A 22,811-nucleotide genomic window follows, 5' to 3' on the forward strand; every position below is an offset into this window, starting at 1 on the left:
CTCAGCTGTGAATGATAATGGAATGATGATCGTTCACTGCCTTTGTGAACATCATTTTCCTGCTTCTTTGGTCTCCATTAAGTGTAAACTGCAGCTGCCCTGCCCTACATACTTCAAGAATTTTGAGGGTAAAAAACACGGCCGAGGTGCCACAGGGGGTTCTTGCATCTTTGATCTACACAGAAATAATATTTCTCCAGAAACTACTGCATCTTAAATTCAGGGTGCAGGGTACAGGTATACTACAAAAACAAATAAAAATGTATCTCGCTCATGCAGAGTTGGTCTTCCATGTTTATTTCAGCATCTTATGAATAATTTGCTTATTCTTCAGCTTCTTATCGGTACATTAATCTGCCTCATCGTCCCTTTGGCACATAAGTATCGTATACTCTATGATGTTCAGTCGTCATCTTAGAGCGAGCCCAAAGCGGCCCATAAAATGGACAAAGGCAATGTTCATGTGACCCCTGGTATTCAACAAACTCACTTACAGCCAAACTAGGTAGAGTTGCCTGGCAACGGTACTTTACTTACTTAAGGAATAAGATGTAATCCTTGTACTGTATAATTTAAGGTCAGGGTAAAATATATCTTCGTTGGTTTTATTAAAGCAAACAGTGGGAAGGTGGTGGGGAGAGGGTCAGTAAAAGATTATAACTCCTTATTGTATCCTACTGAGAAAAAAAATGACATGGTACAGTCTTTGATATTAAAGAAATGAGAGGTAATCTTCTGAATGTAGTGTATCTGGCCATTTTGGAAGCCAGTCACAATAAAGAATATTACTAAATGTACTCACAAAGCAGAAAAACAAGCGTGGATAAGTGTATATTTGTGTTTTGGGGGGATGGAAGGTGGTTTGGACTCATCCTTTGCAATTAGAGCATCCAGCATTCTCTAGCTGTATCTGAAGCCCGACCCCCACCTTCCTGCAGAGCGAGCGGAGTAAAAACGAGAGACAGTTCGAGGTTGAGCGACACAGCAGCCGCTGAACACGGAGTAGGAGGAAATGTTAACAGGAGTCAATAATTAATTCAGGTTTTTTTTTTCCCCTCCGTCTTCAGATAACTCATTTCAATTATCAATGCTGCCCACAAGGAAAACGCTTTGGGGATATAAGGAATCCAGTTCCAAGCAGAGGCTCACCTAAACAAAGCACTGATTGCACCAAACCGCTTCAAGTTTGATCTGCGTGGAGTAGAATTACTCCCCCCCCTCCGACCCGAGAGGACTAATGATGGCTCTAGTGGTTCACCTGAAGACGGTGGCTCACCTTCGGGGGAAAGGTGATAAGATCGCCAAAGTTACATTCAGAGGTAGGAAGTCTTTACCTGCAGCGTGTGTGTGTGTTGACGGAGTGATGTGGCCTGGCTGGACACAATGTGATGAGGCGTAATGAGCTGTTCTTCCTGCACAAAAAAAAGTTTGGATCGGTCGCACCAATGCGCTTTTCGTCCGACAAACAAAACTGGTCTAATGTCCTCCAAATAAAAGAAGCTGGAAATCCAGTCACGCAAAATCCGAATTATAAGTCTGTAAGAATGATATCGACACTTATTTTCAGCTAAACTGCAAGCCCTTATGAATTGTCATCTTTTTTGTGACGTTACATATACAAAGTCTTCTTAATTATATTAAATTTAAAGTGTTTTAAACTTCAAACATCATGTTAAGTGGCACACAAATACACCTCATTCATACTGCTGCCAGTACAAGACATTAAATGTGCTGTACTGGCAGCAGTATGTCATCCAGTCTGCAGGACATGGATTCTTCTTAAGAATAGAATAAGAATAAGAATAAGAGAATAAAAAAAATCTTCTATATATCTTCCTGGAAATGAAATGACAATTGGATTATGTGTCATTGTTAATTTCCACTTAATTTAAATCATTTTAATTTATGTAAGCCAATGTATGTTGGTGCCATTGAATTTGGTTCAGGGGATCATCTTTGTCTTTAAGGGTTTTACTGTCTCTTTGGTATCCCCCCCTTTACACAGACAGTGTGCTTGTCATAGATTTTGGTCTGCTTTGAACTTCAAAGAAGGGGTATGAAACACATTTCCAGCGGATACATTCATGCTTCATTGTGTGTGTGTGTGAGAGATATTGGGAGACAGATACAAGAAAAGAACGGCATACATGTTTCAGCACTTTGGACAGCGATCAGTGATCCCGCAGGTGTTCAGTGATTTTGAATCCCACTGTCATCATCCTAATTGTGGAAGCTGTTACCGGAGGCACCTCCACCTTCTTCCTCTCTCCTCTGCTCTGTGGGAGGGCTCGTGTGTATGGACACACTGTATGGCTTTCATTGTTGAAGCCTGTGCTGCAGTGATTTCACCAAGGTCTCGGTATTACATAAAGTGTGTAATTCAAGTCAGAAATTAGATGCGCTTCTTCCATGGTACAGCTGCACAGTAGCTGCAGTTAATGTCTTTATAATTTTAAATAACTCATGCAATGTCGTGCATGTGTGTGAGTGCAAGTATTCCTCAAGTCCTTACATGCATGAGGGTAATGAAAGTGTTTTGTCTTTAGACCTGGTTAAAATCAGGATTAAGTTATTTCACTGTTTTTCATGCAGCTTTTGAAAACATACATTCATGCTGAACATTGATAAAGGTGTAACAATACAGTCAATGTGTAAAATCTTGTTACACTTGAGTCAGTGACACAGGGAGATCCTTGACTTAGGCAGAAAATGCATTTTCTATTGTTCTGCCATAATCCCAGCTAAGCTTTTATCATATTTAATCACAAATGTTTAAAGAAAAACATTTGAAAAAGTCTACACACACAACATCTGCACCACAGACAGAATGAGACATTCACCAATTCTTATAATTCTAAAAAAGCTGTATGCTTTTTGCAATGTGATAATGAGATAACATGTAACACATGTTAATAACTTATTAAACCCTACTGCGAAGGGTTGCAGACACTTTTGAGGCAGCTTAAATCTTTGACACCTTCTTAATACTCAGCAATGTTGACAGTAATGTTTCTCTGTCGCCATCAAAATTGAGCATGATTACAGATGAAATTATGCAATCATGCACCCAGTGATAAAAATGGCTGTTTGCATCCATTGTATGCTAGTAAGCTCTCTATGGTCAGGTGTGCATCACACAGGCGAGGTTGATGTTAAATGGACCATATTTTTTGCATCTCTACCCCCACTGATGTTAACAAGCTTACTATTTACATGACCGCAAAGTGCAGCCATGCAAAGCCATGCATCTTTTCAAAAGGTCTACATCAGCCATGATATTTTCTGAAACCTAATTGGTTTTGTTGCCAAAATCTTGCTAAACTGAAATAGCAAAAGGATCAACAGGGATCTGTTTAAGTCCAAATTAAACTTGTCTCACGGTATAGAAATTCCAGCCTTCCAGGGGAAAGACCTGTGTTTGATCCTTTCATCTGCTGCTCCCTATGTTATCCATTTTTGCCGAGCAATGGGCTTCATGGTGTTGTGAACACTCAACTAATAAAATTATTCTGTTTGTAAAAATAGCCCAGCTGACAGCACCAGCTCTAAATGTTTGAGGGGTTGCAGGATACAAAGTTACATCATCCATGAGTGGATTTTACCACACAAAGGCAGCAGACACAAGTGCCCACAACGCCGACATGTTATCACTTACTTTTTAAGTTGACATGAAAACATTTTAGTAAGGAGTTTTGATTATTGTTTTGGGTCACTCTTCATTATTCTCTCTTTCACATGTACACACATTCTCATAAATACTTTTCCCATTTATCTTGAAAATGCTTTGTCTCAGTGGTTGATGATCTTTCGTGTTTCGTGAAGTTTTATTAAGCATTATTATAGTGAAACTATTTGAAGATGAAATAATAAAGAGAAGAGGCTCACAGAAACCGGAGCAAGTGTAGCGGTTAACTATTAACGTACAATGAGTTACCATGGAATTTTATGAAATTTATTAGCAATCACTTTGCAGCATTTCAAGAGGTCTTTTCCAATGGGAGACATTGCCATTCTGACATCCATTCCTTCTCCACCCGTATCCACATGTCCTCTATATTTCTTTTCCCAATTAGATATAAGTTAATACCTCCATTAATTGTTTCTGTTGCTTTCCTATAATAGAACTGGTATCTATTTAGTGTGTGTGTGTGTGTGTGTGTGTGTGTGTGTGTGTGTGTGTGTGTGTGTGTGTGTGTGTGTGTGTGTGTGTGTGTGTGTGTGTCTGTCTGTCTGTATCGCCCACTTCTTCGAGTTTTTCGTGTTCTTTTTTCCCCTGAGTTTCCTGAGTGCTTTCAACTCTAAAAACTTCCTGTCTGGAGAGGAAGAAGTTTGCCAGGAAAACCAAGCCCTCCCTTACCCACGATGCTGGTGAGAGTTGTTATTGTGTTTTGGAATTTAAGTGAAAAACACGGGCTGATCAAAGCCCGAAACCTGACGAGTGTAATGTGCTTAAGCCGATAACGCGCTATTGACACTGTTGTGTCTTTATTTAACACGTTCATCATAAACTATGGGATTTAATTACCCGTTAAACAAATTGCTAACAAAATTGGCAGTAATAACGTCAAATGAGTGTGCTCTCTACCTCAGTCACATTAGGACATGAATGATCCCCTTGAGGTCATTCCGCATCACATAAGGTGTGAACTCTGATTGAGCGTCACTGCTATTTATTACTGTCTAATAAGTCATGTTTCGTTTTCCTTTCAAATTTTACAGTTATTCTGAGTACCTTAGTCTCTTAAAAAATAGAATACTGCTTAAATCTATTACCAAGCCCTCCAATAGATATAATATTCCCAAATAAAACAAAATATAAAACGTGTGTTTAAAACCTGTGTTTTCAGTATGGTCGCTATAAAAACAACAATGGCATTAGTTATGGCTTCAGCCCGATCTGAATTACTGGAAAAAGCCTGTTTAGATGCCAAAGGTACCTGCGTTGATCCGGTGCCTGTTTTCTTTCCTCGCTGCAGCGATATTCACCTTCGCGTGGTGCCGTTTCAAATGCATTATGAGGTTTGCTTGTTCAAGTTTTGCTGTTGAATAATGTTGGCACACTGGTCTCGCCTTATCTACTTGTCTTTGACCGTTGTAGTTTTTCACCGGGAAACCGAAGTATTCCCAAACACGAGACCATAAAGATACGGGAGGGTCTTCAGGCTCCGGCTTCTTGTTTGCATCAACAAAGACGTCTGCTAGCGGATACGAAAAAAACTCACGTGGGGGTGCTGACTACAAACTTCCACTCCGCCAGTTAAGATGTCTGTGTGGGAACTCGGATTTGAAGTATGCTCTGCGCGCAAAACAAGCCTGTTAATCAGCTACTGCTAAACATTGGACCGTATTCGGATCGGTGTACGTCTGCACCGTACCGAGAGCCCTGTACCGAAACGGTTCGGTATGAATGTACTGTTACACCCTTACCTGGCACTCCGTTTAAGGCCACATCACCTCCATTGATAGGTGATTTTGCATAACCCTGATTAGTTGGACACAATCTCTTAATTATTATTCCATAATCCTTTTCTTTATAAACTCATACTGTAGGCCATTATACAACTGTTTTTGTTTATTTTTTTGCAGCAGATGATTCTTGTGAACAGAAAATTAAAAACATTTTATTGTTTTTACAGCTGCTTGAGGCATTGGTCGCCCTTCCTGAGTCTGGTTCTGCCAGAGGTTTCTTCCTGTTAAACAGGTTTTTCTTTCCACAATCACCTGGTGCTTGCTCAGGAGTGGGGGATAGAATAAACGTTTTGATGAACTTGTTGGTTTTCTTAGCAAAACAATAACAATGGGCGGTATAGTTATTGATATTTTATTGGTTTTGTATTAATTGGACTAATTTGAAATGCGTTTAACTGTATTATTGAAGCGCCTTGAGATAACATTTGTCACGATTTGGTACTATATAAATAAGATGAAATGAACTGAATTTAATTAACCCAGTCTTGTTTCATTGATTTTATTCTTATTTCTTTGGTTTAGACCAAAAGCTGGGTGATTCACATACTTTCACCATCTACACTGAAACCATCCTTGTTCTGGGTTGTGCCCTGCCATTCTAAGATTTTACCATGTTTTAAGTAGACTTGTTTAAATTCAACATATTTCTCACTTTACTTGGCAGTATGTGTAAAGCTGAGTGGACGGGTTATGTTTAACAGTAAAAGATAAAGGGACATATTAAGAGGGGTTTGCATCTCTATCAAGCTCTCTTTTGGTGTTCAAATATAGTGGTCAACATTTCAAGGATACAACATTAGCACCTAAAACAAAAGACATGTTTTCATTCAGGTAGGCAATTGTTTAAAAGAATCACACGTATTTAATGAGCAATGCATTCACAATTCACTCAATTTAGTGCGCCATTATGTAAAGCCAGAAAAAGCATGTCTTAAATTTTGCACAACGACCCTTTTCTGCATGAAGTAGAAGGCACACGTGCTACACTGCTGATAGAGTGCATGCAAGAATGATCATAATTTGCCCAACCGACTAATCTGCCACAAACTCCAAATTCCATTTTCTGAAGACGAATGCTCCTCTCAGTGAAATGGATATACAATAAAAATGTTATATAAACTGGTCCGTTATTTTTTGAAAGCAGGGATAATCAATGAAGCATGGTTGCTTTAAAGATGAAGTGCCGAAAATTAATTCATTTACAGGCTTTGATGAATTCTCGCTGTTATCTGCAGCTCTTGGTTTTATCAAAGCACGGCATGGTTCTTGCAGCTCTTTCTTTACCTGCAGGACTACAAGCTCAGATAATGTGCTACACTCAGTATAAAGAAAAAGTAAATAAGCCTTAACTCAATTCTTGTGCTTCACTACTTAAAAATAAAACCCCATTTTCACATCCAAACGTTTACTTTCCTGCATGAACAGTTTCATAGTTATAAAAGTAGTCTGAAACAGAGCTTTGCAAACATAATTTCTTTCTCTCTGTGTTGAGCTTACAGAACTTGTGTTTCATTTCACTTTCCAGCACTTACTTTGGATGGAAACCATTAAAGTTCAATCCTAAATGAATAAAGGCATAGGCTAAGGCAAAAAATGTAATCAAGGTGCTGAGGAACAAAGATGAGACACAAGCCTGCAGGGAGAATGATTGAGAATGATAGCATGGCGAGTTAAACAAATTATTTAAAGAGTTTTAGTTATTTCTCCTTAATAATACATGTAAAACTAAAGAAAGCTGGAGCATCTCTATGCTCTTGTCATTTGTGCTGGTGTTGGTGATCGACGGTGTTCTCCATCCTCCTCTGCCTCTTCTTACTTTTCTATTCATCTGCTTAAAATAAAAAATATTAACTGTTGAGTTAATTTCTTCTTGGGAAGGTTTTACTTTCTGGTGCTTCTTTCTGCCTCTTTATTTGTCATTATTTCATCAAGGATAAAAGCCAAGCTGATAGGAAAATGTGTTGTTTTTTTTTGTCTGAAGCACCTTGCATAAGCCTCGTGTGATGTACTTAAAAAAAAAAAAAAAAACATTTCTAAACCCACAGCTCTAGTTGGTTGACAACACGAACACGACAGCACTGCCACTGCTATCAATAATGTAGGAAGAATGTTGTCTCTTTTTCTCCCCGACACTGAAACGATGGTGACTTAGCTAAGAATTGCTTTAAAAAGGATGTGGGTTTCATAAGGCTGGAGGGTAGGAGTGATGTGACAAAGATATTTACATTTGTAGAGTCAAAACTGATTCCATGTATGTTGGCATCATTTTGCTTTTTTTTTTCTCCTACTATTCCATGTTTGTTGGCATCATTTTCCATTTCAGACACTCAGAAGTTGTTGGCTTCATGAGTGACAAAAATTACTTTCAGCTCATAATGTCAAAAGTGTAATTAGTCAAGCAGAATCCTTGTGTTCCTACTTAGTTATTATTATTTAAATCAAACTGACAAGGGCTTTATTAACTTTATTGGCTTGCTCTTGTTTACATAGAGTTAATGTGTTCACACTGACTTGCATAAAGCCCCAGATACATAAAGCAAACACATGCAACAAAGCAGAATACACACCGGAGGCTGGAATCATTCATTCATCTTGCAGAACAACCAGGTGAGCACAAGCTGTCGCACGCATCAGCAAGTCAGGTCAGGTATGGTCACATGACAATTTCTGCAACACATTATTGTTTAATGAGAATACATTTTCAACTTTTTCATCTGTAAAGAAAAAAAAAAGAACAACTCAAATTCAGACACACAGTCTTTAAAGTTTGCTGCAGTATTTGTCATTCTGTTCTGCTTCACAGTGACTCATACAACTGTGCTTTAATTGTCTGCATTTCCCTCCAATCTCTTGGGGCTTCACAGCTGTTCTTTTTACCTGTTATTTTAGGTCTTTAAGTAATTAATTATTATTTCATTGTAAGAGATGTGCCCAAACTTTAGTTAACAATTCATGCATGAAACCTTTATCTATCCATCCATCCATCCATACATCCATTATCTTATCCGTATTCAGGGCCAGGGGGGTCTGCAGCAGTCTATCTCAACTCTCTTTGGGAGAAAGCCATACGGTACACCTAGAGACCTGTAATAAAACAGGAAAACGACATAAAAGGAATATAAGCAAGATATACTTGAAATGTACATTTTACTTATGTTTTCTCATATGTAGATTTTAATATGTTTAAACAATCAAACTGTAGTTTGAGCTTTAGTTAATTGAGATAGATTCCATTATACGGGCTGTCCGGTCTCTGCTTGGTCCAGATTGCCAGCTCTAAGTGGGGCTTGCCCTTTGTCATCGATTCTTTTCATGACTTTTATGGACAGAATTTCTGGGGGCGGCCGGAGAGTGGAGAGGGTCTAATCCTTTGAGTTCAAAATTTGGTCTCTGCTTTTTTGCAGTCCATGTGTTTCTGTTGGCTTCTTCAGATCAAGATCCCCAGCTCTCACAGGAGCAGTTCCCAACCGAATGTGAAGCGGTTGAGATGAGAATCAGCTCCTTCAAATCCGAGGCCATAGTAAGGTGGAGTGCTCTCATTGTGTTGGGGCTCAAATCCTGCCCCAAGTGGAGGAGTTCAAGTAACTTAAGTCCTTATTCATGATTCAGGGAAGAATGGAGTGGGAGATTGACAGGCAGATTGGCGCACCGTCCGCGGTAATAGAGACGCTGCATCCGTCCACCGTACTGAAGAGGGAGAAGAGTCTACGTTCCCACTACCCACAAACTGTGGGTAGTGACCAAAAGAGTTACATTGCGGAAATATACGGCTGAAATTAGTTTTCCGGGGTCTCCCTTAGAGATAGGATGAGAAGTTCAGTCATCTAGGGAGACTCAGAGAAGAGCTGCTGCTCCTCGGCATTGAGAGGAGCCAGATAAATTGGTTTGGGTATCTGGTTAGGGTGCATTCAGGACAACTCCCTGGTGAGGTTTTCTTGGCATGGTCCACTGCGAGGAGACCCCAGGAGACCCCAGGAGACCCCAGGATACTCTGGAAGAATTATGTCTCTCAGTTGTCATGGGAACGTGTTGGTATGCTCCCAGATGAGCTTGATGAGGTGACCCAGGAAAGGGAAGTCTGCCATTCACTGCATAAGCTACTGCCCCCGCGATCCAACCCTGGATAAGAGAAGAAGATGGAATGCATATATGAGGTAGAGTTACCGTGGATTCACACCGAAAGTTTTAAAATCTGTGGTCACTGAGGTCGCTTGCATCGTGCCGCTTGCCGTCGCTAGCATCGCTAGCAGACGCTTGCAGTATATATATATATATATATATATATATATATATATATATATATATATATATATATATGTGTATGTATAGTGCAAATCTTCGGGTTTCCTCTTTCACAATGGATTGCACTTTGAGAAGCCTTCTTTATATTTCAGCAGTGCATTTGCTGAGGAAGGGCAAGGCCGTCGGTCCATCTGGGTCAACAAAGTGCTGCGAAACCTGCAACTCCACCGGAAATTTCAACGTCTGATATAGGAGCTCCATTTTGACGATGCTTGGTTTCGGTGTTATTTCCACATAGATAAAAGTGAGTTTGAAGCTCTCCTTAACAAGGTTGGTCCCCGGTAATCTTGTCTGCGTTGAGCACCAGCCACTGACAGATACATTGGGTAGAACCGAATTTGGTCATATTATTTTATCTTGTGATTAATAAGCACAGTTTTTTTTTTTTGTAATTCAAGTTTTTATTTCTTATTCTTTGGTGTTTGACAGTACAAAACTTCACATTGTGATACATTTCTTATTATATACATTACATGTCATATCAGTGTCAGAGCAAAACCAAAATAAACTAAAGATGCAGAGTGAGCATTACTGTTCGTAAAGAGAGGATATTGATGGATCCATAGCTGGAGAACAGATCCATACACTGGATTATAGTGCTGGATATGGTACAATCGGAGGGAGGTATTCATACTGTAGACTCATCAGGTAATGCGATGTGAGCCCAGAACGAGTCCCAGTCTGGTGCCTTGGTCTTGTCTGTATTGTTCAACCTGTTGAGCATGAGTTCATACGCAGCCGTCTTTATCATGATGTTTATCCACTCTTTCAGTTCAGGGGGTTTGGGTGTTTTCCACAGTTTCAGTATCGTCCTGGCAGCCGTTGTAGTCCCTGCCATGATTACAGAGAATTGTCCGCTTGTTTTATTGTGTATTTGGCTTCTGTACCCTAATAGGCATATTCTGGGAGATATAAGCACAGTTTTTAACGATTTTGCGTTGCATTGATGTACATAAAATAAAATTGTTCAGACCATACAGCTCCTCAACTATCAGTTATGTTTTTCACATGAGCAGAGTTCAGATAAAAAGGGCAGTCAAATCACCTAAAATGTTAGTTTGCTAGATTAAATAGATTAATTCATGATAAAAATAAGTTTGTGTGTGCACAGCTATGCTAATGTATGCATGTGAATGGGTGTATGTTTGTGTGTGCACTTAAGTACAATGTGCATTGAGGCTTCTTGCTTTGGGAATCTCAGTCTGTGATTGGAAGCTACTTTGGCATCGCCGCTGCTCATTTGCCTAAAGTTGAGATTCTCTCAACTTCAAATTGATGCTCTGGTCGCTGACATTGCGTCGCTGGCTGCTACCGACGCTCCTGGCGCCCTTTGTAGCAAGCGATCGTTGAAATTGAATGGCAGCCGGCCGCTCGTGACGCTCATGACGCTTTCGGTGTGAATTCAGGGTTGGTGTTTATTATTCTGTGAGCAGTTTAGTCCTTCATTTCAGAAGTTCAGTGGAGAATGGCACTTTTAAAGGTCACAAGAAACATCTGGATGAACCTGAGCTGCCAAAAAAAAACAAAAACACTTGGACTGCAACAACTGAGAATATGAGTGAGCTAATTTCCTTGTAATTTTCCTAATATGGATCTGATGAGAATGGATGACACAGAATTTCAAACATATGCTCCTTTTTTTTTTTAAATGTTCCATAAATACTGTTTGTTTTCAGAAACATGCGTAGGGTGTAAAGCAAGGACCCAGATACTAGCAAGTGGAAGGCAGGTGCATAAAAACTGTATTTAACAAATACAAAGTCCCACTGTAAAATAAAGAAATAAATGTAAAAAATCCAACAACTCAAAGTTGGGAGAAACATCGAACAGGAATTTACACTGAAGAAAAAAGATTTGATGCAAAATTAAAGATAATTTTATCGTTAATATGCAGACACAACAAAACTCAGCACATTGCATAAAAACTTACCTCGTACGTACATTAAAGATATATAGTAAATAGATAAATCATTACTCATAAAAACAAAACATTCTAACATACGTCTAAAAGAAAGCCAAACAATCACCTTTGTGGGCGATTTAGAACCACTCATTAACCAGACATACGGGTTTTTAGACTGTGGGAGGAAGTGGGAGGGTTCAAATAAAACTCACACAAACACAGAGAGAACATGCAAACTCTGCTGGCATTCAAACCAGGAGCCTAATCACCAATATTGAACATATTTGATATATTAATATATTGCCTGATACAGCTTTGAATCAAATGTATAAATTAATGACATCAAATGGTATCACACAAAAATATTTACAAGAATGAAGGGTATTGCAACACAATGTAAAAGCTTTAAAATACTGATTAAAGTTTGTGTGATTTCAATGCAACAGAAGGGGAAAAAGGAAAAAGAAGATGCTGAAGAAGATGTTTTAGACAATGATCTGGCACAAAACAGAGATAAATAAGGCTATTTATATGTATATACTACGGATACTATGGATAGTTTCTTAATCATAGCATGCAGGAGCCACATCCTGCACAACTGCACAATCTGCAATATGCAAGAATACCCAGACGGTGTCCTCATTTCTGAAAGATTTCCAGAGTGCAAATACCTCACACAGTCATATGGCCAGCTTCTGGTTATGCCACAGCCCAACCGTGTTTATGGTGGTACTATGTACCAAAGACGAGCACGTACCAATATGCAGTAGATACCGTATACTCACTGTGTGTACAGTATGAAGTACTCAGTTTTAAAAATGGCCCAATACTGTGGGAAGTCCTAAACTTTAAACAAGATCAAAATTACACTCTCCAAAATAAAACGAGAAGTTATTTAAAAGAAAGTAAATAGAAATGAAAGAAAAAAATAGAAGTCCATACACAAATCCTGGAAGATGAAGGAAACAAGAACACAGTCTAATATATGTTTTTACAGAACTATGCCCACCAATCCATGTATTCTAAAAAAAGAAACTAAACACTTTCCCAGATTTTGTGTGCAGCAATGCACGCTATTGGGTGATACAGTATGTCCTGCATGTGTGTATGTGATTCCTGCCTCTGCAATGACTGAGGGAAGGGATGCACACATCTACAGTCTGGAGAAAGCAGGCTCAGGGAAACAGATGCAGGCCAGGCGAGGAGCCTATCAAACTCCGCCAGTGCTTTAACATGTGAACATGAGTCCTATCAAGCCTTTTTTGAAAATGTGTTGAATCTGACCCAATGCACTGATGACCCAATGCACTGATGACCCAATGCACTGATGTATCTCTACACACGTGTGTGTAATGGGTTTTCTACAAAAGTTATTGCAGTTTACGAAACGTCTCTGTTTCTTTTTCAAAAACATCAAGTTTGGATTGAATTTACACCGGATGGTAAAAAATTAAACAAGTTTCCAATGTTTTGTCCATACATTTTGCAAGATGAGGAATTGTGGATAGAACAAAAACATATTTTAATTTAATGCTCTTTCATTTTGAGTGTATTTTGTATGCTGCATACTCATTCTAAAAGTATTTCTGATACAAATAAACCTGAATTTGAACTGTAATTTAGTATAATCAAGGACAGAAAACAAAGATTGTCTGATATGGCACTTTTGCACTAGGACTTACTTGGCCCGACTCGGCTCGGCGCGGCTTTACACGGCTCCACACGTGTGTTTTCGCACTGCCAGGTGAGAAGTGGGGGGGTTTGGGTGAAGCGGCTGTGATGTACTCGATTGCGCAGCACCTTTGTTTGTGTCGGTGCTGATGAGAAATCAGCTGGAGCCGGGAGCGGCTGAGAAAAAAACTGCCCGTCTACATCGCTTTTTTAATTTTTTCTCGGCAGTCACCAGGTTTATGAACATCTGCACCTCAGAGTTGGATCACCAAACAGACGTTTTTGCTGTATAATAAAATCGCCGCGAGCCGCGAGTCCTCTCGCGCTGACTCCCGCTTCCTGATTCAAATGTTTGCCGGCCCCGCCCCCGACCAATCAGAGGCGTGGAGGGTGGTGACCTCAGAAATAGTCCCGGCTCAGCCCGCTATAGAACCTCACTGAAATGGTTACAGAAAAAAGTATCGGCTTGGAGCGGCTCTACCCGTCTCAGCCCTAATGGAAAAACGCAAAACGGGTAGAACCGAGCTAAGGTGATACTAGTGCAAAAGCGGCAATAAAGACCAAAACCTTGTAACCAATTAAAGGTTGGTGAAGAATGCAGGAGCACTTGCTGAAAACTAATGTTTATTTTCATTTGTTGCACTTATCCCTTTCTTGGCAATGCGGAAATCAGTTGAAATTTCTCCTTAATTTACATGTGAGCTTTAAGATTTAGTAAACAGTAGCTTTTGCATGGGTTTTCTCAAAACTGTTGGACAAGCTACAGCAAAAACCTGACCAAAGGTTAAGAAGTAGAATGAATTGTAGACTGTGCCATTGCTAACATTTTTCAAAACTAGTTTACTTAGAGGCCGGTCATAAATGTGGAAAATTAGTAGAACGCTTTGCGTGGTGCCATTATCTGCAAATATGCAACTTTTGAAAACATATATTCCTCTTCTTTTGGGCTTTCCCTTTAAGATTTGCCACTGCAGATAATTTATATGTCACGCAGTTTATTCATTATCTCTTCACTTTATGTGTCCACACCACCTAAATCTAGCTTCTTTTATTTTGTGTCAAAGATCTCCAAACTTGGCTCTTCCTTTGATGTTCTTGTTATTGATCCTATCCATCTTTGTCACTCCCAAAGGAATTCTTAACATGTTGATGTCTCCCGCTTCCAGCTCTGCTTCCTGTCTCTCAGTCAGTGCTGTTGTCTCCAAGCCGTGAGAAGGGCTGGTCATACTGACGTCCTGTAAACCTTTCCTTTTAGTCTTGCTTTATCTTTCTAACTTATACGTATAACTCCAGACACTCCTCCAACCACTCTGAAAAATGCTTTAATCCACATAATCAGCTATGGAAGTTCCATGATAATTGTCACCATCTGAAAGCCAATAACACTTCATTACCAATCTAAAATCTGTTTTCTCAATTTCTTTCTTTTATTTGGTCTCTAAGCAGTCAGAGGGTTTCTGCCTCTGACTGCTTAAACGCAGTCAGAGGCAGAAACCCTCACTTCTAAAGCAGGAACCTGCACCAAACCTGGTTTTTGTTTCATTCATAGTCAGATTTATTGAAAAGAACAGATTTTCAGGGGCTGTTCGGATTTGTAGGGTGGTAAAAGGATGTTTTCTCTTGCATATCAGCACAACTTTGAACATATCTTTATGGAACATTCCTATTTCTGTTCATTAAATAATTTGCATATTTAAAAATGCATTTAGAAGTTGCATTGTGAAGTTCCCCCCTTTAGCCTGCTATGTTAACTCTGTGAAAATTGAACTCTTATTTACTTTTTTCGGTTTTTGGGACTAAACCCAGTTGTGTCTAAATCCAAGCAGCTAAAACCCTGTGACATATTTCTCTTTATCATCATGGAGAAATCCCCCAGGTCATTCATACCTCCTCAAACTGTCTTTTAACCTCCTTTTCCTCCAGGTCTGCCCTTCTACAGCCGTGTAGCAGAGAACTGTGAGGAGGTGGCCCACTTTAATGAGGTCAGTGTCTTTATCTCTTCTGTCAAAGCAACGACTGCTCTGTAATGATCAGATAACAATATGCTTATTTCACGGGTTGCAAGTTTGGTCAATGAAATGGGGTGAAAAGCCGATAACTGGTAGACATAATGAAGGATTTAGCTCATTGTGTCCTTGGAATCTATTTCAGTTTTACAGTCCTACAAACTTTTAGAAGCATTTCACAGCTCTATTGCTGTGAATTGAGGACTTGATGTCTTAAAAAAGTATTGTATTTTCTTACACGCAGCTATATCTGAATATATTTATCCAAATGAATATAATCCTTCATTTTACATCTTCCTTTTCTGTCACTGGGATGCATTAGGTCTGTGTACATTATATGAGCAGAAGAATCCACCAAAATCACAGTTCCAGGATAAACATGTCCTCATGGCAATTCAAAGATGCTTCTGACTGTGTGAAAAAATTGTATCACATGTGTAAATCCTATGCAGACATTTCTCACGCGTCCTGCCAATACAGCCTTTAACGAATCACGTCGCCTCATTGCTATTCAGGTTCAAAAGTCTGACTGGCTCTTCCAAGCGGCTGATGTCCTGCCAAGGATGCGTTAATCCTCCTCCTTTGTCTGCTCGTGGACTGTCAGATTGCGAGAGGCTTGAGCCCTCCACCCGCACTTAACACTTTTGTAATTAACTTAGGTACTTCACGCTCTGCCGCCCAAGTGAGAAAGCTGGAATCCTAAACAGCCCTTCAGTCAGACCGAAGAGTCTAGCTTCAGAAAAGTTCAGTGGATGGGAAGTCTTTTACAGTTTCAATTTAATTCCAGTAAATTACATTATTCTGAGCAACAACCTACTTCTGTGTACTCCCCTGAGCCCATCTGAAGCCTGTTGGGCCGCTTCTTTTCACCCTGGTTCCTGTGAGATTGTGGGAATTTTCCAAGTCAAAAGCCATTAAGCTCCCGTGACACAGGAACCCGTGTTATGATGAACTGAAATGTGAAGAGACGTACAGCATAAACAAGCAGAGGGGGGAAATATGGTTCATAAAATTATTATAATAATAATAAGGCTAATAAGCTGATTAGAGTCAAGTGCTCGAGAAAATATGCAGAAGCAAATGAGAATTTAGGGTAAAGTCAGAAAACTAGACATTAAAAACAAAAGAGAAAACACCTCAAACACGTTCTTCCCAAAGGCGCTCTGACTCTTTTCTTTTTTCTCTCTGAACTGCTTGCTTTTGCAGTGAAAAACATGCTCCCTTTGTTGGGCTCACAAGCAGAGTGCTGCTTCCTTTACTGATTACCACTTCTTTTGTTTTCAGTCTAATCAGGAAAATGACTAAATGAGTGCACATACTCAGACAGTCAAACACGTGCACAGAAAAACACACGCATGCACAGTCCCTCAGAAACAGTTTTTGATACGTGGGGGAGAAATGCCTGAAATACAAGTAGACAGAGGGAGAAATGTGTCAGAATCTTTTAATGGTGGAGTATATTAATCCTGAGCTCTGTATCTGCAATGATATCCTCTGACAATCTCACCCAGTCCTCGCATCTCAGTCCTGCTGTGCTCAGAGAGGTCATTGTCTCCACTCAGCATCAATGAAATGTTCAGTCTTCGCTTGGAACTATTTATGCTCCCAGTAGCTTCTTCAGCTTACTGTATTGTTGTGTGGCTTGTCGTGGGATTGCTGCGTGCCACTGGTGCCCAAGAGTACTGTTCCCTTGACCACTGCAAATGTTCTAGCAGTTCATGCTCACATCCTCCCCACCGTTATCATCATCCTTATCCCTGGAACGTTTGCATGGCTCAGTAAGTTCGGTCCAGCCCTTGGAGTTGAGGGCCATTAGCATAGAGTTGTGGGTCTTGTTACTTTATGCATGGACTAGCAAGATGCCTTTTGAACTAGTATATGCGGATAGACTGGATGGGGAATCTGTATTCATTATTCATTGCACGTTGGAGCTTTTAGCTGCAGAACACCAGGGCTTCCCCCTCACAAGTTCCACATAACTACTGCAGGGAACAGAGAGTCCTGCGCGTGTGCACGCGGCCTGCAGAAATAGCAACCATATATTAAGTATGAATGTTTATAAAAGGAATGTGTGTTTGGTGTACAAAAAAGGTGAAAAATGAAAATTTTGAATCATGCTGGGGAGGAATTATACAAGCATAATGAATATGAGCACTAGCTTCCAGCTAGCTCTACAGTTTATCTGACTTTTTAATGGGAGTCTTGGGATTATGTAACTCTGATGTCTGAATCTCATTTCTTTTTCATGGCATTTTCAGGATGTTGTGTTCTTAACATTTTGGTGCCCATTTAACAAAAGTAATTTAAAAGCTGCTCGTAGAGCACAAAAGGGACTTTTTATTTTCTTGTCTCAGAAAAAAATGTGTTACCTCTTCTGCTCTGATTAATTTCTAGCGTGCCCATCAAAGTTAGATATTTATTTAAATATTTATTCTGATGAAATACTTGTTTCATGTCTGAAGTGGTTTTAAATTAAACTATACAACCTTGATTCATTTAATATGCAAATCATTAGAAATGCTAATTCATCCCCACCCTTCATCTACATATGTACGCTTTGGTTGTTCATGCTCTATTCAGCGTCGGCCTGCACCGCCCAGTACAAAGGCAGGCTGCCATGCATTTTTAAACAAGATCTGTTTAGGAGTGCCTGCTGAAAATGTCAGCCTGAACAAGGTTTTATTTTGTAGGTTTTTTGTTTTCCAAAAGTCGAGTGGTTTAGAAAACTCACAGTAACCAAGCACAATCATTCAGCGAGGTAAATAGTTTGTTGTTAATGCTGCATGCACCTTTTTCCAGATCACCACCGCTGATAGGTTTGTTATATCTTTCAATTTAAAAGGATTTTTTTAGTGAAGGTCGATCTTGGTAACCCTTTATGAATCTGCATGTTTTCCAAACTGCACTTCCAAGATCTACATGTCCAAGGAGTTGGCTGTTTATTCTCCTCATGATTTCTCATCTAATAGACATCATAAAGACACATTAATGAGGCTAAAGATTTGATCTTTGTTACGGTGGGGACAAGCATTTCAAAGCCTGTTTCAATCATTTTCAGTAGCTTATAACTGCCTCTCATGGCATCAGCGTCTCCTGGTAGCTGTCTTCACGCAGAGATTTTGCAAAGATGATGACCTGATTATGTTCCTATTGACCACCTTTGCTCATTCATGCACACCAAACAGAAGTGGCACAGCGTTGCACCAGAGATTGCATTCATATAGCATGTTGCCACTGAAAATAAGAGAAAAGGCAGGCGGGTCGTGGCTGACCAATGTGTTTGGCTATGCAGGCTGGCCCTTACCCACACATCGATTTGGCTCTGTGTTTTCCTGATGCTGATTCACACCACATCTGATCCCCATTTTGTCTATATCTCATCAACAGAGAGTAGAAACCGGTCTTGACCAGGAACAGGGAAACAAGCAATGCTTGTTTGCTTTAACATCTGACTTTAGAAAGCACACAACTTCTTAATTACATCGTAAAAGTCTTCATTGCTTGATTGTTAGCGTTTTGGTTAGTTGCCAAAATGGCTGGATTTGTGGGTTTTTCTGAAGTTCTGTATTGCTGTAATCCTCATCATACTGAGCGACTCTCTCAACTTGTAAGATTAAAGTTAATCGGAAGAGACCTCTGTGAGCTCACAGCCAAACCACTTCCCAGAAAGTATGGATAATCATGTTTCCGGAGTGAAAAAAGGCTTACCTGCTTTGAGCGCACATCATATCACTGTCAGGCGAGCTTTTTAAACTGATATATTAAGTTCATATCCTATAACTCAGCAGCAAATAGACTCTTAAAGGATAACTTCCCACATTGCAGTGGTCTGCTTGAGGAGGTCATGTTTCTGCAACCACCAGTCCAGAGAGGAGAAGCACCGGTTTTACTCAGGATGTTTCGCATGCTGCAGTACTTCCAGCACTGAAAATAGTTTATGAACCTCAGTTTTAACTCTCAGGGCTGCTTTAGGGAGTTGCCTTCCCATCTCACCAGTATAATTAATAAATGATGACCCGTGCTTAATATTTTCTTTCCCGAGTGGGGTTAGCAAAAATTTACTGTTATGGTTTGAGGAGTTTAAAGGACCAAAAATGCAGAGGACAGAAGTGAAAACTGGAAGTGGCAGAGTTTATTGAGTTCAGAGGACATGGCTGTCCTGATTGAGAGATCTTCAGGCGGAGTGGTGGAGCTGTAGGTTTGTAGACGGGCTTGGCCTGAGACAAGGTTCACAGGAAGCTGACTGTCATGGTGAGCATGAGCAAGAGTGGATGAACTACCATGCATCATCAAAATTAGGCAAACAATAGTCAAAAGGGACCGGGGATTAGGTACTTTTGAGTTAGATAATCATGAAAATCATGTATAATTATAATTGTGTATGTAAAGGGTTTTACAGAACATCTTCACAGACACCTGCAGTCAGAGCCGTCTGGTAGATTTGCGAGGCCCTGTGCGAAACGGCCGGGGGGGGCCCTTTTCGGGGGGCCCTTTTCGGGTCGGATCGGGTGTCTATATGCGCAATTTTAACTCTCCAATTAGCAAAATACTGGATACCTTCCCCTGCCTCATCATCATTTGACTTGCCTCGACGCAGGGCCCCACGGCTGCTTGAGAGCCGGTCGGATCGGTGATTTTTCTAACAAATTTATCAAACGAGCCTTTCAGAGAGGCATTAAACTCTTCCATTTTCTTTAGTTTTTTTCATCCCCTGATGGAAATTTCCTGAATCTGTCTCGTTCTCTCGACATTGTGTGACAGTTTGTTCCAACTCCACCCATCTGGATCAGAGCAGCTTGTGTCTGCGCTTGGTCTGATCAGTTGTATTGAACAACAGACACGCGCATCATTGCACATATATTTATTGATATGCACAGACTAGTACACATATAGGTCTGTAATGGAACGTGACTGTTGATATTTATAAGGGAAAAAAGGAAGAAAAAAAAAAGGATTTTATTTTTTTTAATTTTTTTTTCAAAATTATTATTATTTTTTTTTTCAAAAACGGCCCATAGCGCGAGGCCCCTTGGAGTACGAGGCCCCGTGCGGTCGCACGGTTCGCACACCCCTTGCGGCGGCCCTGCCTGCAGTAATACTAAACCTTCAATTATTTTTCCATTTTATTTCTTTATGGTCCCTGCTGGAAATGAGATCCCTATGTTGTTTCATCTAGGATATGTCCTTGACCCTCAGATTGTAACTCTTTTGTCGCTTCTCTCAGCAGACAAAAGTATCGCAATAAACAATGGCACAAAGATCAAGAAAACTTTTAGTATTTTAGTATTTTACTCAGTAAGAATAAATAATGCAAAAATATTTTAGAACCAAATTCATTGGTTTCACTTGTGTTTATCGCAAATATTTCTGAATCCTCTAACATTGTCGGTGAATGTAGAATAGTTATAATAACATTGGTAGAAATAAGACTAACACTATAATGCAACAATTCTGACTGCAACTTTCGCATAAATATACATAATTTCTGGATGAATGGCAGATTTATGCTCACTATAATGGCAATCTGAGTCCACACATAACAATTTATTTGACACATAGTATAAATTAGGCTGAGCTGCATTGAGAAACATTGGAGCACGCACAGAAGGTGACACTTGAGAAACAGAGCTGAGATGGAAAGGGAAAAGGAAAAGGAAAAAGGACTGGTGAATTGTAAAACAAAATTGAGCCTGGGATGTCGGCGGCTGTGAGGCTAGATGGTGCTGTCAGTATAGTTGACAAGGTTGGGCTGCTCAGCAGGGCCAGCTTATCAGTGATGCTGTTTGATCTCTACTGTCGGACCCACTGATAAACACACAAATACAGAATGTGCAAGACACAAAAATATAAAATAAAAAAAAATCTAAACTCAGTCTTAGCCCATCTAATTAATAGTTTCCTTGGGAAAAAAAGGAAAGAAAAAAACCAAAGGGACAAAATATAAAAGTGAAGTCTGCAGAGCAGAGATGTAAGGCTTTAGCTCTTTCAGAACAGCAAGACAAAAATAACAGGCTACAGATGCAAAACATATATAAATATAAAAGAAGAGAATATCCATAATTTACATGTATATATCTGAATATATGTCTATGCATGTTTGTATGTGTATTCATGTGTAGGTGTAGTGCTGGGCGGTATGACCAAAAATGTATATCATGGTATTTTTCAAAATTATATCGGTTTCACGGTATATCACGGTATTTTTTATTTCATGCACAACTGGGTGTTAACCACATTTTCTAATGATTTGGAAAGGAATTGCTGCAGTAAATTGGCTTAGAATGGCCTATTTTACTGTCATGAGGAGGAAATATTGTAGAAAAACATTAATGTCCACACTAGTATAAATACAGGTTTGCATGGCCTCACGTGTGCCCGGCGCTAGGACCCCGCGGACGCATGGTGTGGTCGGGCTGTGTTTTCCTTCATGCTTCCCTGCAGCGTCACATGCAAACACAAACACACGTACCTGACAGAAAGATTTCTTTATATCATGTTGTCTGTCGCCCGTGATATTTTTTCTTTTTTTGGCCGGCGCCATAGTTGGCTAGCTACAAACTCTATACATTCCATAATGTATAATAATATGTCCTCGCTCTCAGCAGCGGTACTCGCATCGTTAAGGCTGATTTATGGTTCCGCGTTACACCAACGCAGGGCCTACGGCGTAGGGTACGCAGCGAGCGGCCGTACGGTGCACGTCACCGCGTACCCTACGCCATAGCGCAACGAAGCAGGTTGACTCCTGTTGCAGAACAGCGCTGCAGAGGCGCTCCTAAACGTAAATGATCATTGATTTTTTTATTTTTTTTTAGGCCTGGCGGGGGGTCTCGTTGGCCTGGCCGGCCCATACAGTGGTAGGGGAAACACTGTCCAGCGGCGCTACGTTCCGCCGCGCGGCGCGGCCTAAAGTAGCGCTGCGCGGCGTTCCCAACGTTGTGTGCGCTACTCACCGGTATTACGGTATATGAAAAATTCATATCATAAGAAAAATAAACACCGGTATTCGGTATGGACCGGTATACCGCCCAGCACTATGTAGGTGTATGTATTTATATTTATGTTAATGCACTAATAATGCCATTAATATTTGTAAATGAAGCATGTCACAATGCTATAATTACGATTTAATGTTTTTAGATTAAAAATATATAGATGTTTGGATGTAAACCACATAAAATAGATTTAAATACATAAATCTACGCATAGATTTGTATGGATGGTAAAATAAGAAAGATAATATCATTAAAATTGAAACTTGTTTGCTGGGGACAGCTGGGGATTTATGGTTGACTACACAATTTTTAAAACCAACTAATAACCAATCCGTTAAAACCGTATGCATGTGTGTAAATAACTATAAGTATGTTTATATATGTTCACATGTATACACTGTGTAAATGTGTATGTATGACCTCGATTTATTTATTTATCTTTAATTAGTAATATTAGTGAGTAGA

General features: G+C 39.9%; 1 protein-coding gene across 8 annotated transcripts in view; it reads left to right on the plus strand.

The window, feature by feature from the left end:
• The first annotated feature begins 998 nt into the window (after window positions 1-998).
• otofa (otoferlin a) overlaps window positions 999-22,811 on the plus strand; it is a 102,107-nt gene continuing 80,294 nt past the window's right edge. For all 8 annotated transcript variants that reach the window (XM_061707497.1, XM_061707499.1, XM_061707502.1 and 5 more), the window contains exons 1-2: window positions 999-1,319; window positions 15,269-15,327. In XM_061707497.1, coding sequence (XP_061563481.1) covers window positions 1,238-1,319; window positions 15,269-15,327 — 141 coding nt within the window. In that variant the 5' untranslated portion in view covers window positions 999-1,237. The remainder of the gene's footprint in view (window positions 1,320-15,268; window positions 15,328-22,811) is intronic.

This window comes from Cololabis saira, chromosome 18, assembly GCF_033807715.1.
Source record: "Cololabis saira isolate AMF1-May2022 chromosome 18, fColSai1.1, whole genome shotgun sequence".
Lineage (NCBI taxonomy): Eukaryota > Metazoa > Chordata > Actinopteri > Beloniformes > Belonidae > Cololabis > Cololabis saira.